The sequence below is a fragment of the Moschus berezovskii genome, chromosome 7 (assembly GCF_049115385.1).
Source record: "Moschus berezovskii isolate FMDL1 chromosome 7, NW_MosBer_1.0, whole genome shotgun sequence".
In the NCBI taxonomy this organism is placed as follows: Eukaryota; Metazoa; Chordata; class Mammalia; order Artiodactyla; family Moschidae; genus Moschus; species Moschus berezovskii.
In genome coordinates, this window is record NC_142466.1 from 70,885,721 (window position 1) to 70,905,117 (window position 19,397).

General features: G+C 46.2%; 1 protein-coding gene across 2 annotated transcripts in view; it reads right to left on the reverse strand.

Annotated features, from left to right (window-relative positions):
- The window catches only part of GABBR2 (gamma-aminobutyric acid type B receptor subunit 2), a 379,938-nt gene that overhangs the window by 178,507 nt on the left and 182,034 nt on the right, over positions 1 to 19,397 (reverse strand). For both annotated transcript variants that reach the window (XM_055427123.2, XM_055427124.2), the window contains exon 4: positions 5,609 to 5,710. In XM_055427123.2, coding sequence (XP_055283098.1) covers positions 5,609 to 5,710 — 102 coding nt within the window. The remainder of the gene's footprint in view (positions 1 to 5,608; positions 5,711 to 19,397) is intronic.

A 19,397-nucleotide genomic window follows, 5' to 3' on the forward strand; every position in this document is an offset into this window, starting at 1 on the left:
TAAAGGCCTGGGGTCTTCATCTCACAGAGATGGTTTTATTTCCTGACTTTCTTTTAGACAAACTTTGATATATATCTGCTAAATCAGCCTGATTAATCCCATTATTCAGTTCCTCTATGTTCTTGCTATTTTTGAATGGCTGATCTGTCCAAGACTGAGAGAAAAATGCTGTGGCTTCCAATACTACTGTGTTTGTGTCACTTCTTCTTGTTATTTTAACAGGTCATTCTTTATATATTTCAGTGAGATGCAATTTAGAGTAGTAATGGTCCATAAGTATGCTATTCTCAGGGTGAATTGTACCATTATCTACAGAAAACCACTTAATCCTGGTCAATGCCTATACCTTGAATTCTCTGTATTCTAATGTGAACACTGGATCCTTGCTTCAATTTGGTTTGCTTGATATACCTTTGCTTGACCTTTTACCTTTGACCTTTCTGTGTCACTGTGTTGTAAATATAACTATAACTATACCTAGTTCTTTAAAACACAAACTGAAAGTCTTTGCCTCTTCATAGGAAGTTTGACCTATTTGAATTTCTGGTCAGAATGACTATATTTGATCTTCAGTATTAGTTTATGTTTACTGGTTTTCATGTTTGCTTCATTTTTTGATATGTGGACTAGATTTTCTTTGCTTTTATCTTCTGTGTTTCAGGAGCTTTGGGTTCTGCTTAAGTATTAACATATTTGCCATTAAGTTATTCAAAGCCTTGTAAACTTATATTTTTCTAATTATGAAAATCATAAGCAAAATAGTCTCTTTTGAGCCCCACTTCTAATTAAGATCAGGATTTTTTTTTTACTCACATTTTGGCCTCTGTTAATGGAATTTGGGTTTTTATATCTCAGTTACTGTTATTAGAGTATTTATTTGCATTATATGTATATTCATGTTTGCTTTCAAAATGAACTTCTGCATCTGCTTGCACTTTTATAACAACTACTTAGCTCTCTCTACCGTTTCCATGATCCCTGCTCACCTGCTTCTGTCACGACCTCAGCTATAAAGTTAGCTGTTGTTCAAGGCAGGCTGACATAGGACTTCAAGGGTTAACTTCAAGGGCACCAAGCTAGTAGTACGTCATGTGAACCTCACATGTGGGAAAATGTCTCCAAGCTGCTCCATCGTTTCTGGGATTGAACGTTGCAGGGCACCTTTGTGGGCAATTTGGTTTTTTTTTCTGGCCTAGGTACTTGTAGATTTTCCCTTTTATGTTTGTATTTCAAAACTTTTAACAAAATGTGTCTGGGTATGACTCTCTTTTCACCAATTCTGCTAGAATGTAGAAAGGCCAGCTAGTCTGCACAAATAGTCTACGCATTTCCTTAAGAAACTGTTGACTTTGTAGTTTCAAAATGGTTCAATATTGGCAATTTTGTATGGTCCAATCTAGGAGTTCTCTCTTGAATCCTCTTAAGTTTGTTGCTTATTTTTTAAAATAAATTTCTTGAGAATAGTTTTAGATTTATGGAAAAATCACAAAGAAAGTATAGAGAATTTCTATATGTCTCTCACCCAGTTTCCCCTATTATTAACATCTTACTTTTATATAGTACATTAGTTATAATTAATAAATCAATACCCATTCATAATTAACTAAAGCTCATATTTTATTCTGATACTCTTAGTTTTTTTCTTTTTCTCTAGGGTCCTTTTTCTCCTCCTGGATCCCATTCAGGATACCACATTATATATTGTTGTCATGTCTCTGTAGGCTCATTTTTGCTTAGGCATTCCTTAGTTTTGAAGACCTAAAAAGTTTTGAGGAGTACTGGTCAGGTATTTTGCAGGATGGCCTTCAACCAGAATTCACCTGATGTTTTTCTCATTGTTAGCCTGCGTTTACAGGTTTGGGGGATCATATCAAAGGTATATACTATCAATAAGACTTACTGTAAATGCTGACCTTGGTCACTTGGCCAAGGTAGCATTTGTCAGGTTCTTTCACTCTAAAGTTACTCTTCTTTTCCCCCTTTTCATCCTGTGCTCTTTGGAAGGAAGACACTTAACAAGTGGGTACTTCTGCTCCATTTCCTTGGGCCTGAAATATCTACACAAATTATTTAGAATTCTTTGGCACAGAAGATTTGTATATTCTTTCCCATTTACCTACCCAGTCATGGGCTTTTGTTTTATACTTTGGGTTATAATCCAATACTCCTTTTATTTTATTGCTCAAATGTTTCAGTTCTGGTCATTGGGAGCTCCTTCAGTGGCTACTTCATTTGGCTGGTGAACAATTCTGACACCGCTCCCCCTACCAAATCAGTGTGTGCTGTTGATGTGGTTTGAGCACGTCCTCAACTTTCTGGCACTACAGGACACTCCAGGATCATTTTGTATGTTTCCTGTCCCAGTCCCAGGTCAGCCATTTCTCCAAGGATCCCCGGTTCCTTTCCATGGAGAATGGTATTAGAAGCCAAGATCTGGATGGTAGCTAAGCTTATTGATACTCGGGTGCCTATTTTGTTTTAGATTTTGGTTCTGTTTCATTTGTCCCAGTTTTCCCTTAGCATCTCCCTTCTCCAGTGTCCATAACTTATCTTTCCTCTCATTAGATTGATCTCTTTGACCATTTCCTCTGAATTTTGGGAAAGCATTTCAAGTTTGTCCTGCATATTATTGATTTTTATTTTTTGTGGCATTAACTCTGCTGTCTACTACCTCCAAAGCAGATTTTAATTCTGCTAGTCACTATTTAGTTTTCTTCCTTGTCCGCTGTACTTCCTTTTCTATCTTATTCCACCAGATATTTGCTTCTTCTCTGAGCTCTCCAGAAGTTACTTTTCTCTGAGTGTTTTATCCTTTGTCTGTCCAGATTTGGTATTTGGTTTATGCCCACTCATCAAATTTGTTGAGCAAATTAGGTTTGGTTCCAGGTGGTGGGGAATAAAATAGTGATCCAGACAGACAGAAACTGCTGTCTCCTAGAGCTTTCATCCTAGTGGGAAGAGACAGATGGCAAAACAACTGGGAAAAATGAACAGGAGGTCAGATATTGTTATGGGGTGATCTGCATTTCCCAAAGATATGTTGAAGTCTTAACCCCTGATACCTCAGAACGTGACCTCATTTGAAAACAGCATCATTGTATTAATAGATGAAATCAGTTAAGGTAAGGTCATACTGGAGCAGGGCAGTCTCTTAATCCTCCAAGACTAGTTTCCTAAGAAGAAAATGATGTGAAGGGAAAGAGGGGAAATGTCAGTTTAGGCAAAGGAGTTACATAGCTGCAAGTCAAGGAATGCCAAGGATTGCCAGTTGACACCAGAAGTTTAGAGAAAGGTACGGAAGAGTCCCTGAGCCTGCTATAGAGCATGGGCTTGCCAACATCTTGACCCTGGCCTTCTGTCCTTGAGATGTGAGAGAATAAACTTCTGTTGTTTTAAGCCACCTAGTTTATGGTGCTTTGTTATGGCAGCCCCAGGAAATGGGATACAGATACAGATATCCATCAGTGAAACGGAGGAAATTAACAGAAAGGGGCAGTGGGAGTGTGAGGGGCTGGGATTTAAATTTTAAATAAAGCCTCTGGGAAAGGGGGACAACTGAGAAAAGACTAGAGGAAGGTTTGAGAAGTAGCTACGCAGGTGGTGAGGGAAGAGCACTCCATGTTGAGGGGAGCCTTTGCCAAGAGACTGAGCGTGCTGTCCTTGGCTCTGCTTTCCCAGGCTTATGTGATGCTGGAACCCTCTCTCAGAACCGCAGCTGTGCGGGGTGGTGGGGGAGCTGGACCATGGTGTTGCCCAGATCCCAGTTTGGATTCCAACGCACCACTTTCCAGCTGGATGACTAGGGGTGAGGTCCCTAACCTTGTTGAGCCTCAAGTTCCCCATTTGTGAAATGAGGATACAAAAATTCCCTCTGTCCCAGGGCTCTGGGAGGGCTGAATGGGCAGGTGAAGCTGGAAAGGCCGGCTGCTATTTCCATTAGCAAGCATTCAGATCACTCTTGCTTCTGGTGGCATTGGCTGGCTGATGAGCAGAGCACCAAGTTCTATCCCCAGTTTCTTGTAGACTTTCAACTAGTGTGTCTGCTCCACACACAAAGGCTCTTTAAATTTTAAAGCCCACAGAATTCCGCTGGGCCTCTCAGGTGCAGGAAGCTATTTCCAGGGCCCACCCTGGGGAGACACTGCACATGGCAGGAGAATGTCAGCGCAGCACCAGGGTCCCAGTCACCCCAGGTGGTCCCTGCAGAGCAGGCACTCCTCCTCTCTGGATGCTCTGGGCCCCACACAACCCGAGTCCACCCTCAGACCACACGGCCTGTGGGGAAAGAGCTGGGCACACACCCGGGCTGCCAGCAGGCCCTCCCTTACTACCGTTTCCTCATTGGCAGAGGCTTCCAGGGCTGAAATATCACGTGCCCATGTGGTGTCTGCTTCTGAGCAGGTGACAAACAACTGGTGCTCTGCTCCCCTGTCCCCATCTCTGCGTCTCAGCCTCCCCATGTGTGAACAGAGGGCTTCATAAGCTCTAAACTGCCACCTGCTCTGATCAGTATAATCTGGGATCAGGCCAAGAGAGAAGGGACATGTCAGCAGCTGGCATCTGAGGCCCCAGGCTACTTTCAATGTGGGCAAGGGGAATGGAAGAGTAGGGTGACAGCTCTAACTATGTCTGTACCTACGGACAACCCCCAGAAGCTCCTTGCTGCCTGGCATACAAGACCAAACTTCTTAGCTCAACATTCAAGGCTCGTGGAAACTGGCTCCAAATTCTATTTCCAGCCTTGGCATCTTTTCCGTGTCCCCATCCCGATACTCCAGCTTCCTGGAATTCCTGCTGATCCCAAGTACACAGTGAGCATGGCCTCCCTGCCCTCTGATTTTTACCCTGCGCGTCTCCACCCTGTCCATCCTCCATGGCTGTCCCTTCTCTGCAGCCGTGTCTGAATCCTCTCCTGGGAGGGATGAGTCACTTTCTCCCTTTGTTCCCCAGCCCCTCTGTTCCTGGTTTCCCTGGGAGGTATCTGCCTTCAGACACCTGAGGACATAGGCAGGCCTGATGATGGCTGTGAACCCAGGAGAGGGTCTGCACAAACATGCCTTTGAGAGAGTTTGGGAAATGAATGTGCAGATGACAGCTGGGGACTACTTACAACAGCAAACATCTAGTTTACCCTTCTGTTCCTGGAGTGAGCGTCACTGGAGGGGGTCAGGAGCCTGAGCTTTCAGTTTCAACCACATTACTTCCTTGCTGTGGGTTTGGGCAAGAGAAGTTCTCACCGTGAGACTCTTCACAACAGGATGGAAGTTCCCTGAAGGCAGGGGCCAGGTCTGAGTCATTAGTGCTCCCCACTAGCCTGTCCTTGAGTGGGTGCCAATGATGTCCGTTGTGCCCTGCTTGCCTCTCAAGCTCCACTGAGAGATACGAAATCACCTAGCAATTCCACATGGCCATGTACCTGGCAAGCAGACCTCTGGCCAGTGCTGGACAACAAGCAAGGGACAGCTCCTGGGAGCTTTTCCTCACGTCTCAAATGCCAAGGACAAAATGAAACAGCCTGAATTCAAGACTCCTTCAAAGTCAGGGATTTTGGGGAACCCCAGGAGCATACCATCAGTCTGGCCTCCAGGCCCTGGCCAGCTGCACCTACCTTAAGCTTTTTGACACTGGTGCATGGATCATTGGAGAAGCTCTCGGTGTCCGAAATCTCAATGTCCTCACCATACAGAACCCCGGTCAGGTCGTTTCTCACCTGCCAGCAAAGAGAGAGCAGAGGGTGGGTGTGCCGGCAGTCATAGGAAGGGCCACTTTACAGGGGTATGGGAAGCGGCTCAAGTGGGTGAGGTGATTTTCTCCACCGACATGAAAAAGGAGTGGGTTTTATCTTCATTAAAAACTAGATTGCCCTCTGGGACCTTGGAGATTCCCCTCCCCTGAGAACACAAAAGCAGAAGGAGGCCAGACAGGGAAGGGACTTACTAAAGTTGTCCAGGAATTTCCTGGAAGAATTAAGACAAGCATGCAAGTCGTTGGACTTTCATGTTTCATATCATCTCCAAATCAGATTAGGCAAATACATCACACTGTCTCCAAATTAGACTATTCAAATACTTCTCTACTTATATTTTTCATTATTTATTTGCAATATTACTTCATTTCTAGGGTGAGGAAATAGCTGAGATATTCAGATAGACAAGCAAAAACAGAGGAGAGGGTGAGGGGGTACGGAACAAGCCTGCGATGTTGAACATATCGATGTATCTGCTGACACAGAATAACTAACATCTTTTTTTTTTTCCTGTCTGATTTATTTATTTATTCTTTTTATTTTTTCAAAAACAATTTTAGGAATCTTTACTTAAAAACAACCTTATCTTAAAATGGAGTAACTTTGGTTTTACGAGCAGCAAGCAAAGTACAGAAGCAAAAATGTATTACAGGACCATTAAGTTCTACATTAGGTCACAGCGTCTAATCTGAAATCACACCCATAATATCATTTTTCAGGATATCTGGGAAATAGTTATTTCCCAGGATGAGAATGACTAACATCTATGTGCTTAAAGCAGAGAGCTGCAAACTCCAGTGTCATACAAACTAGCCAGTGTGCGAAGCAGTCTATGTGGAAGGATACTAGGGAGTGGTGGGGCCTGGTGACAGTGTGGCAAACTAATGCTTCACCTAAAGACAGCACTTGCTGCTCAACTCCAAACATTCTATGCAGAATGTTGGTCCAGAATCACCAGACCTTCTGATTTGGAAGGGAGAAATAAGAAATCTATATTTTTATTTATTTTTTGGCCACACTGTACAGCATGCAGGATCTTAGTTTCCCAACAAGGGATTGAACCCATGCCCCGCAATGGGAGCATGGAGTCTTAATCGTTGGACTACAGGGAAGTTCCTAGATTTTTAAAATAAAGTAGGATCCCTCACATCTTAAAGGGCTTCCCAGGAAGCGCTAGTGGTAACAGGAAGAACCCCTAGAGAAGGAAATACAAGCCACTCTAGTATTCTTGCCTGGAGAATCCATGGACAGAGGAGCCTGGCGGGTTACAGTCACAGAGCATCTCAGCACTGAGCATCTCAGCATGAGCACATTTTAAAATGTTGACACTATTTTCAAATTAAAAAAAAAAAAAAGTTAGGATCAAAACAAATCTGAAATCTGTATGTGGCCCCTGTCTATGACTGTACACCCTTGGACAGAAAACCATGGAAACTAGACTGTGTTTTAGTAGAAATAACCAGGTGGGAGTTTGGGGACCCAGGTTCCAGGTCTTGCTCTGTCACTGACTTGCTTGTGACCTCAGCCTCTCTGAGGGACCCTTTCCCTCTTAGCATTTCAGTCTCTTCCTCTTTAACTGAAGATGAGCTTTGAAAGCACTTCTTGTCTATACCTATTAAGATAGCTATTATTAAAAACCAAAACCCTGCAAGTGTTGATGAGGATGTGGATAAACTGGAAACTGGAAACTTGTGTACTCTGAAACTTTCCCATCACATGGTAATATGATCCAGCAATTCTACTTCTGGGTATATACTCCAAAGAAGTGAAAACAGTGACTCAAAGAGGTATTTGGACACTCGTGTGTATAGCAGCATTATGCAAAATGTGGAAGCAACCATCTTTTGGAAGCAATGTCCATCAACAGATGAGCGGATAAACAAAAAGTGGTTTATACATACAATGGAATATTATTCAGCCTAAAAAGGAATGAAATTTTGACACATGCTACAATATGAACAAAGACATAATGCTAAGTGAAATAAAACAGATGCAAAAGGACAAAAGTATGATTCCACTTAGGTGAGGTACTCAGAGTCGTCAAGTGCATAGAAACATAAAGGAGAAGAGTGGTTCCTAGAGTTGGGGGACAGGACAATGGAGAGGTGGGTACAGAGTTTCCATCTGGGATAATGAAAGGTTCTGGGGATAACTGGTGGTGCTTCTTGCACAACAATATGAAGGTACTTAACGTCCCTGCACTGTAAATTTTACAGTGGTTAAAATGGTAAATTTGATGTTATGTACATTTTACCACAATAAAAAAGTATTTCTTGCTTCAACAATTGATAGATCCTCCCAATGTATATATCTAAATGTTTTGAATAATTTGGCCCTGAATGTTGCAGGATGGTCACTGGGAAGCCCCCACTACAGAAGGGGAACAAAAAGGGTTGTGGTGGGAACTGCCGTATTTCATTTTTTTTAAAGAAATATGATGCCAATAGAGGAAAATGTGAACACATTAACTCTGGGTAGAAAGACCATGGGTGTTTAGTGTTCTGCACTCTGCTGAATGCTTGAAATACTTTGTGATACATACGTTTGTAAGAAGAATGAAACTGTCTCAATCAGGGTGAACCTTGTCCATCTTTTGTTTTTACCTCTATTTTGATGGGAGATTGGGAACTAGTTGGTTGAAAATAAAGTTGATTTCTCCATTATGGTTTATTTCTGCTGTGTCAAATCCTTTTTGGATGCAGGTGGGGTTCCATTATTAGGTTTATGTGTCATGGGGGTCCTGTGGACCAACAATTATTGATATGCAACATTAAAATATGCAAACTTGGCCCTAAGGCATGCACAGGTGAGCCCTGGCTCTCCATGTCCTCACCACCCAAACTGAAGGAAACTTCTTGAGCTCTTTTGAATCTCAGTCTTTTCACCTATAAAATGGGAGTTATACAGCATGTTATACAGGGCCCAGCAAAAACACTGAGGATGGGAAATGGTTTTGTAAATTCTAAAGTTCTTTATGCTGCCTAAAAGCTGGAATGATCATTTCCAGGTATGAGACCCAGCATCAAGGCTGTCAGTGGTTTGGCGTATCTATCTGTAAATAAGTGTGGGCATGAGAGCTGTATATAATTATGGCAGAAAAAAATATTTTATAGGCGCTCAGAACTCGAAATAAACCAACCCCAAACACCCTAGAGGTCATCTCATTTTGCCCCTAATTTCACAAATGAGGAAGCTGAGGTATGACTCCCAGGCCAGTGCTCTCTGAATGGTCTCAAGCTGGCTCTTTCGGATCCTGCCAGATGTGGACAGCTCCTGAGGTTTATGAGCCAGAACAGGTCAGAACAGACGGTTGATGCCATCAGCCACTCACTGACCATAATTTCAGGACCAAGAAGTCTGCTCAGCTGGAGTATTTACTCTAATGGACATTTTTAGGGAAAACAAATGTAAAAAACAAGTAATAAATGGTATTTTAAAATAACCAAAGCATGGTAAAAAAAATAATGCAATTGATCTATCTCACAAGGAAATAAGTTCATACTCTCACATTCAATGCACTAATCAAAGATTACTAAGTTAGAAAAAACACCTTTCTTTCCCCCCCCCCCCATCCTGGTACAGAAGTATCTCTTGTTTTACGGGGCCAATGTCTTTTATCAGCTTGCTATAAACTGCATTTCAGCAAAGTGAATCCTACTTTTTATTCACCTACACTATAAAAGCAGAAATATGTTCTTCCTGGAAAGGAGTAACACTTAATTCTCAAGAAAATAAAATACATTCACACATACACACATGCTCAAGTACAACCGGAGTACAAATGGGCCCTCATCTGCATATGGGGCTTCGGGAGGCAGCCATCAGGAGTCTGATTTGCTAAAGGCCCTGGCCATCCTGGGAGGAAGGGAGAGAGATGAGTGCTGATGGGCCAGGAGGGAATGGAGAAGAAGGCTGCCCATCACCTGGAAGGGAGGGTCAGGCTGCCAATGGAATGAGGAAGACGGTGAGTCGGCCCCCGAGTGCTGCTGCAAGGGGGACTAGGAAGGGTTGGGAGTCCTCAAAGCCAGGGTCCTCAGGGCCAGCTCACAGGGCTCAGACTGCCTAAGGGAAGAACTCTCCCTGCGTCTGGAGCAATGAGTCCTGGCCCTGGCCACTGGAGCAAATCTGGAAGGAACCCAACTCACTTGGCATCAGGGAGAACCAGGGGGTCAGAACTCTAGGAATAAATGATAAAAAATGGGCTTAGAAGCAACAGCTGCTGATTTTTTTCCCCTTAAGAACTGGTATGGACTGTGGATACAAAGTCATACCAGAAAGCCTGTCCCTAAAGCAGTGGTTCTTAAAGTGCAGCCCTGGACTAGTAACACCAGCATCACCTGGGAAAACCTGTTAGAAAGGCAAATTCTCGGGCCCACCTGAGACCCACTGGGTCAGACACTCTGGGGTGGGGTCCAGCAATCTGTGTTTTAATCGGCCTTCCAGGTGATTCTGACACATGTTCAAATGTGAGGACCACTGTCCTAAACGAGGCAGGCTAACTTTTAAGTGATCCATTAAATGATATGAAAAAAATGCTTTCTATGACTTGGATATTGTCCCCTTGATTAGGAGACCAGGATGTGTTGATGTGAGTAAGACAGGATGAACAGGACTGGGATCCACGTTTAAAAAGACATCACATCTAGAATGATGGAGGGAACAGTCACCCCCCAGTCTGCCCACCTCAGAGTACACCTGCAGTGCTGGGCTCAGTTCTAGTTGCATTTATCAGGGATCATGACAAAGCGGCTCAGGCTCAGAGGAGAGAGGTGTGGCTACAATAGGAACCAAGAATCTTCTAAGAAAGACCATGGACATGGTGGCAGAGGGGTTGCGAGTATAAAGGTCACAAGGGGTGATACCAATGACTCCTCAGGGATTCCCGTACAGCCTTGGGAATCACAGATCCAAATCCAAGAATTTTAACACTTAAACTCATATTTCAAGCCTAGGGAAATCCAACATCTTGAAAGAAGTCAAGAGCCAGGCAGAGTCAGTGGCTTTAGGGGAAAATTCAGAGCTGGGAGCGCCGTCCTGCTCAGGCCAGTGGCAGAACATGCCATCAGGTCAGATCAGCTGTCTGAACCTCAAGTCCAGGGGGTCGATCCACAACTTCCCTCCCAGCTGGTTCACGGACCGTGAGAGAAGGAGTGACAGAGACTTGTCACTCCGATGAAGCCATCACAATGGCCTCAATCCTCCAACTGCACACACAGACTCTATCCACAGGCTTGGCACTGGGGACACACAGCTGGTCCTGTGAGGGCAGGCTGGAGGAGGAAGAGGGGATCAGAGGAAAAGGTGAAAAGCTAACAGAATCAGGAGAAGAGTTAGAGGTGAACAGATTATTCGGGAGAATTTCTTGGCTTAGTGTGGCTGAGTCTATCTGACCCATTTTAAGCATAAATGGGTCCACCCTGTTCTATGAGGGAGGCTTGTCACTGCTTCTGAACAGGCCACAGTGCCAGTCCACCTGCAGGCCTCCTCCCTGCTCCAAGGCAGCACCTCTCCGCTAACACACTCCGGCTGCCCAGGTGATTCTCCCTCTCTGGAAATCACCTAGAGATTGGGCTCACGAAATAATGGCATTGTGTGCTCCACCCTAAATAACTGCCTCGTGGGTCAGGCTGTTGTCCCTGCTTCAGGGTCCTGGGACCACATTTGCATGCCCTGCCAGGTTCCTGTCCACCTGCAACCTTCTGCCGCACACAGGTAGGGCCCACGAACTCCCTTCCCCTAGAGAGCCCCCACTGCAGCCCTGGAACTCCTCTTCCTCCAGCAAGGATATGTAAGGAGCCTGAGGCCAGGAGGCCAGCATGGCGAGGGGCCTTCTTACACCTCAGGTTTTCACTCAGGGCTCCTGCTTCATTTCTGGGGCTGGAATTCCATCTCCTGTTCAGTCACTCCCTAGCCTCTGGGCTTCATCCTTTTCTGGGGTGGCTCAGAGGTTAAAGCATCTGCCTCCAATGCGGGAGACCCGGGTTCGATCCCTGGGTCGGGAAGATCCCCTGGAGAAGGAAACGGTAACCCACTCCAGTATTCTTGCCTGGAGAATCCCATGGACGGAGAAGCCTGGTAGGCTACAGTCCACAGGGTCGCAAAGAGTCGGACACGACTGAGCGACGGAACGGAACGGAACCTAGCACTTAGGCACCATCTTCCTTTACACCTGGGCCTTCTCTCCTGCCCCAATCAATAATTACATCTCTTCTTTAATCCTCAGATCTTTCTACTCCTGGACCCCAGCAGCACGACCAGATCTGACCATGTCAGAAGGCAGAAGGGTGAGAAGGAAAGCAGGGAGAAGGGGATGAGAGAGAGACAGGAAGAGAGTAGCAAAGGACTGTCACAGCTGCAGTTTCTCACATTCGTGCCACACGTCCCAGGCCAGGAGGGCTCTGATGGAAACAGTGAAGCACAAAGTGGAGGTGAGGCCTTGGGGACTATCAAGACCCTGGACACTGTGGGTCAGCAGTTCCCCCAGTCACCATCCCTAAGGAGGCCACTGTCCCAGCTGTGGGATCATCCAGAAAGGCAGAGATCCAGGTAAAGATGGGGACAGCCAGGTCTGCACCACTTGCACTTTACAACTCTTTGAAAATTCTAATTAGGTTACGAAATGAACTTGACAGCAAAGCGAATTCCCAGATCTCCTATGGAAGCTGAGGTAACCTACTTTGTCATTCAAATACACTCGCTATATATAGCCCTAGATTGTGCCGAAATGTCACTCCTCTTACCTGACTAAAGTGTATAATTATAGATTTACTTCTATTCATTCATGAAATGTGTCTTCACTTGATTAAACAGTTCATTCAAGTAAAATCCATTAAAATATGGAACATGTGAAAATGTGGCTCGTTAGAGGCAGAGGGCACTGCTGTAGTTAAGATGCTAATTAGGATAAACAGGCATTTGAAACACTCAAATCTTTGAATATTCAGGTCACTTTTACTGGGGCTGGAGCTTCCCAAGAACCACCATTAATTTAAGCTAATTAGAAGATTAGCCTGAAGAAGAGTAAACTAAGGCAGGAAGTGATGGACGACTTCAAACACTGAAGGACTGTCACGTGGAACAGAGGGCACCCCTGTGTTGGAGAGGGGACCAACAGATGGATGAGTCAGGAAAGCAGATTTTGTTTTAAAGCCAAATGAACTTAAGAACGGTGGAGTAGGCAACTTTGGTATACAGTGAGCACCCTGTCCTCAGAGGTGTGCAACTAGAAGCTCGTCAGGATGCTGAAGAGGGGATTTTTCTTTCACCATCAGTGTTTGTGGTTCTAGGAGAGTAAGTTTCAAAACCTTACCTGCGCCATCCCCCCACTCCTTGCCTTTGTGAATTTTACAGTTGCTAAAGCAGCCCTCTGCAGCTCTGAAGTTTTTCAAAGATTCGAGGCATGTACTTAAGAGCCCCAGAGAAGTCATCCATGTGACTGTCTTTCTACCTTTCTAAAACTGATGAACTGTTCCTTTTGAAAAATGGAGCCATCTAATTTTCAGATTTCTATGAGCTCTTAATAACCTATAGCTGGAGTTAAGTATAACTGAAACTTGTTAAAAAGGGCAAGTACATAAGTGAACACGTATGGGATCTACTGCACATGTCTGACATCTGCACGTGCACCATGGCGTTTGCACATTCACACTGCAGAGCCAGTGGGTTGGATGGTGATGGCCAAAAAGGTGTGTCCCATCCCAATCATCAGAACCTATGCAAGTGACCTTACTTAGAAAATGGGTCTCTGTTCAGTTCAGTTCAGTTCTGTAATTAATTCAAGGATCATCCTGGATGACCTGGATGGGCCCTGACTCCAATGATAAGTGTCCTTGAACAAGAAAGGCAGAGGAAGATTTGGGCAGAGGCATAAGGGAGAAGGTGATGTAAAGACTAAAGGAGGGACAGGAGCGATGCAACTATAAGCTGAGGAGCACCTGTGCCCACCAGAAGCCGGAAGAGGTAAGCAAGGATTCTCTCCGCGAGCCTTCAGGGAGAACAGGGCCTCACTGATCCCCTGATTCAGAACTCTGGCCTCAGGGCTATAAGAGAATGGATGTCTCTTGCTTTCAGCCATTCAGTTTGTGGTGACTCATTATGGAAGCTCCAGGAAACTAACACACCTGGGGCCTTCTGACACCTGGTGACTTGCTGGCTCAAACCACACTCCCATGATTAAGCCCAGGTTTCTCATCCTGTAAACACCCTCACATCACAGGCTGAGGTTTCCTGAAGGAACCCCGGTTTCCCTCTATTCAATGGCCACTTATCTGTTCCCCCCAAATATGGTTTTTCACACCTCCCCAGAGTCACCAAGAGCAGGAAAGCAGGCAGCAGACCATGAGCGGCAGTGTTATGAGACATGGGGGTCTCTGTTGGGGGCCACCAGCCTCCTGAGCCTCCATGGAGGGCTCAGGAGTTCAGGTCACTGACTTTGTGCTGGTTTGCAGAGCTGACCACAAGCACCAAGGCTGTCACATCCCTTCCCCAACTAACATGGCAGTGCCGCAAAGTGGGGAGGGGTGGCGCTTTGTTTGATTTCCAGGGTCCAGCACCACGCTTTGCATGTAGTTGGTGCTCAAAGCTGTGAGATGAATAAGAAAATGAGTAAATGAACATTGTCCATCTAGTCTATTGTGTAGCTATTCTGAGCCCGGGAGGGTTTATGCTACATCTTGAGGTGGTCATGCACGGCTGAGACAAATGCCCAGGGGCTGGGCTGCATGCCTCTGCCTGAAGACACAGCCTGCTGATGTGAGGACCAGGCCTGGGGATGGGACTGTGGTCTCTGTGGGCACCCCTGTGGGGACTCATGGGACCTGAGGGCAGACAGTGTCCTCTGGAACAGTTCCTGTCCTCCCATTACTTAGGCACAGGCTTGAGGGGACCTGTGACCTGAGCTCTGCCCAGATACATCAGCCCTTCCAACAGCTCCCACCTGCTGGGGGGTGTCCAACGAGTCCACCTGCTGGCTTTGAAGATGAAGGATGGGACCAAGAGCCAAAGAAAGGAGGCTTCTAGAAGCTGGAAAAGGCAAGGAAACAGATTCTCCCAGAGTTGCCAGGAGGAACCAGTGCTGCTGACACCGTGCTGCTGACACCTTGATTTTGGCTGAGAGAGAGAGATTTTAAACTTCTGAGCTCTAGTACCATAAGATAGTAGATGTGCTATTTTAAGCCACAAAGTTTGTGATGCTTTGAATAGGAAATCTGAAATCCTACACATCCTCAATCTCCCCTGAGTACAGGAGACTTTCCCTCATTTCCCAGATAGTGGTGATCACCCCCCCTACTGCCACCCCCACTAAACTCCAGAGTCCTGTGCTTAAGGCCACTGCTGCTGCTGCTGCTAAGTCACTTCAGTCGTGTCCGACTCTGTGCGACCCCACAGACGGCAGCCCACCAGGCTCCCCTGTCCCTGGGACTCTCCAGGCAAGAACACTGGAGTGGGTTGCCATTTCCTTCTCCAATGCGTGAAAGTGAAAAGTTCAAGTGAAGTCACTCAGTCGTGTCCGACTCTTAGCGACCCATGGACTGCAGCCCACCAGGCTCCTCTGTCCATGGGATTTTCCAGGCAAGAGTACTGGAGTGGGTTGCCATTGCCGTCTCCGTAAGGCCACTCTCCCTGGCTAAATAGAGGGTGTTCTGAAAGTCTACACACACTCCATCTTGAGATCCCCAGGACCCAGACCAGGGCTGCCTGAGGAAGGGGGACCAGGCCCAGGCCCCCTTCTTGCATAAGGTATAACTCCTATTCTGGACTCCCCAGCCAGCAGTCTTCCCTCTGCCAGCAGGCCCAAGGAACTCACCACTCTGCTGGCAGTCCCTGAAGTCAGGCCACACCGAGTTGTTGGAAATGAAATTAGCCTTCAGAACCACATTGCTTTCCTGTGACAAAGTGCCTATGGCTTTAATTGCATCAGTATCCTGGGACCAAACCAATATTTACAGAAACATTTGGATATTAACAAAACAGGAATATTATCCAGTTAAGATGATGAACACAAACCTCTATAGGAAATCAACAAGATGCAAAGTGCACCTCTGACACCAAAATAGAGCAGCAATATTAGAGAACTCACACCTGTGAGCACTAAAGAATGCAGAACACAGAGTCCTTCTCTGGTTTCTTGAGCCCTATGCCCACTCCCTGTCACTGGAGGAGTGGCTGAAGGGACAGGAGGGAACCAGGTGGACAGGAAGTCCGGGCCTGTGAGACATCCCCCCTGCCCATCCCAAGGAGCTGTCACCAACACTAGGGGAGTAGAATGGCATCTGGGAGCCAGGGGAAGGGTCAGCATCAGTGGGGGAAGCCACCAGGAAATAGATTTCAGCTCCCACAGAGGCAGAACTTTCTAACAAGAGAGCAGGCTAGAGATGGAAGGGCCTCCCCCACACCGGAGTGAGCTCCCCACCACTGCAGTTGTGCAAGCAGAGGTGGGGTTGCTAGAGAAGGGATTCAGGCATCAGATGGGCAGGCAGAAAAGATGGCTGGATCCCCAAGGAATATCTGGGATTCTTGAGTCTGTGCCCTAGTTGAGTGGGACACTTGCTGAGGGCAGCCCAGGAGGCACATGTTCACCCCTGCAGAAACAAGACCACCTAATGCAGCTCCATAAGCTGGAGAAGCAACTGGATCCGAGGCCCACCTGCTCACTTCATGGTGGAGCTTAAAGGATTCCTTTCAGACCCTGGGGCCTCACTGCCCTTTTAATGCACAGCTTTCTCTCCAGTTCTATATTCCAAGGTGGGTTCTTTGACCTCCACTCCATCCTACAGCCTAGCATTTGAAGTCATCCTTATTAGCCTACCTGGACTCTCTTCTTTCTCCAGGACTTCAGATCTGGGGGGCAGGTCGGGGAAGGAAGTGACGGCATAGGGGCCAATGGCTCCCCAGAGCCTGCCTCTCTTCCCCCGACTCTTTCTCAGCCCCCTTCTCCCACCCCTCACTTTAAGCCCTCAGGGAGCAAGCAGGCTGTAGAGGGCACAGCAGGATAATCCTGGAGTGAATTTCATCCTCTCAGCAATCTTAGGAAGCAGATGTCATCACTGTGCTCATTTTACAGATGATGGACCTGAAAGTTTACATGACTCACCCAAGGCCTTACGATTAGTAAGCCAGAGGGCTGAGATTCAAACTCATGTTTCCAGGAGGGTTGGGTGGAGGGAGAAGAGAGAAGCGGGCTAGGGGGCACCACTGACCCACAGTGACAGCACCCAAGTAGGGCTTGGTTACCTGAGTGTCTCCCCCAAGACTGGGAGGCCTGGAGGGTTGGAACTGTGTTGGAACCTCTTCATGTGCCCACGTGGGACACACATCATGACCAGAATATTCAGGAAAGAGAAGAGGGCAGAACTGGGCATATCCAGGGGGCGATCTTTTCAACCAGAAGGTGAAAATGATCAGGAGATGGGCAGATGCCCAAGGTGCACTTTCACTCCTGGCCCGCCCCAAGGTCACTACAAAGGAAGCCTTCTGGAGGTGCTGCCACCCTCAGGTCACTCCCCGCCCCTCTGAGGGAGGGGCCAAGCTCAGAATGGGCCTGGCTGTTCCACCAATCCACCAGCCCTCACTGGACAGTGGAAGAAACTGAGGTCCTAAGAGGGGCTGGGCCATGCCCCAAATCACACAGCTGTCTTCGGGCAGAAATGAACTCAAACAGTTTCCTGCCTCCCAAATGTTGCCTATAGCCCTGTTGTTAATATCAGCAACAGAACAGTAACTCTGCAAAAAGCCACCACCTGTAGCCTTCAGGACCCTTTCCCGAATCCCTGTAATACAAATGTTGCTTGAGGGCACTGATGGGCCCTGCTCCTTGGTGTCCAGCACCCAGCATAGGGCGCGGCAAAGAGACCGCATAAAACTGGAAATCTCCCTGACATCAACTACCCTTGGGTTCAGAGATTTATGAGCAGTGGCTCCCGAGCCTGCTGTGTATCATGTTCCCTGGGAGCTCTGCAGAAATAGACTCCTGGGACCCACCCAAGAGAGCAGTATGACAGGAGCAAGAGGGAGGCCAGGATCCTGTTTGTATAGCGTGCCCTGGGGTCTTGGTTACAGAGCCAGATTGGGGACCACTGGCTGAATTATGCCCTTTCAGCTGCCCTGGTTTAACTGGTCCTTTAGCCTAAACAGAAGCAGAGGATATTAAGAAGAGGTGGCAAGAATACACAGAAGAACTGTACAAAAAAGATCCTCATGATTCAGATAACCACGATGGTGTGATCACTCAACTACAGCCACACATCCTGGAAAGTGACGTCAAGTGGGCCTTAGGAAGCATCACTACAAACAAAGCTAGTGGAGGTGATGGAATTCCAGTTGAGCTATTTCAAATCCTAAAAGATGATGTTATGAAGTGCTGCACTCTATATGCCAGCAAATTTGGAAAACTCAGCAGTGGCCACAGGACTGGAAAAGGTCAGTTTTCATTCCAATACCAAAGAAAGGCAATGCCGAAGAATGCTCAAACTACCGCACAACTGCACTCATCTCACACGTTGGTAAAGTACTGCTCAAAATTCTCCAAGCCAGGCTTCAGGAATACGTGAACTGTGAACTTCCAGATGTTCAAGCTGGTTTTAGAAAAGGCAGAGGAACCAGAGATCAAATTGCCAACATCCGCTGGATCATCGAAAAAGCAAGAGAGTTCCAGAAAAACATCTATTTCTGCTTTATTGACTATGCCAAAGCCTTTGACTCTGTGGATCACAATAAACTGTGGAAAATTCTGAAAAAGATGGGAATACCAGACCACCTGACCTGACTCTTAAGAAACCTATATGCAGGTCAAAAAGCAACAGTTAGAATTGGACATGGAACAACAGACTGGTTCCAAATAGGAAAAGGAGTATGTCAAGGCTGTATATTGTCACCCTGCTTATTTAACTTATATGCAGAGTACATCATGAGAAATGCTGGGCTGGATGAAGCACAAGCTGGAATCAAGATTGCCAGGAGGAATATCAGTAACTTCAGATATGCAGATGACATCACCCTTATGGCAGAAAGGGAGGAAGAACTAAAGAGCTTCTTGATGAAAGTGAAAGAGGAGAGTGAAAAAGTTGGTTTAAAGCTTAACATTCAGAAAACCAAGATCATGGCATCTGGACCCATCACTTCATGGCAAATAGATGGGGAAATAGTGGAAACAGTGGCAGATTTTATTTCTGTGGGCTCCAAAATCACTGCAGATTGTGACTATTGCCATGAAATTAAAAGATGCTCACTCCTTGGAAGGAAAGTTATGACCAACCTAGGCAGCATATTAAAAAGCAGAGAGATCACTTTGTCAACAAAGGTCCGTCTAGTGAAGGCTATGGTTTTTCTTGTGGTCATGTATGGATGTGAGAGTTGGACTATAAAGAAAGCTGAGCACCGAAGAACTGATGCTTTTGAACTGTGGTGTTGGAGAAGACTCTTGAGAGTCCCTTGGACTGCAAGGAGATCCAACCAGTCCATTCTAAAGGAGATCAGTACTGAGTGTTCATTGGAAGGACTGATGTTGAAGCTGAAACTCCAATACTTTGGCCACCTAATGCGAAGAGCTGACTCATTTGAAAAGACCCTGATGCTGGTAAAGATTGAAGGTGGGAGGAGAAGGGGATGACAGAGGATGAGATGGTTGGATGGCATCACTGACTCAACGTACATG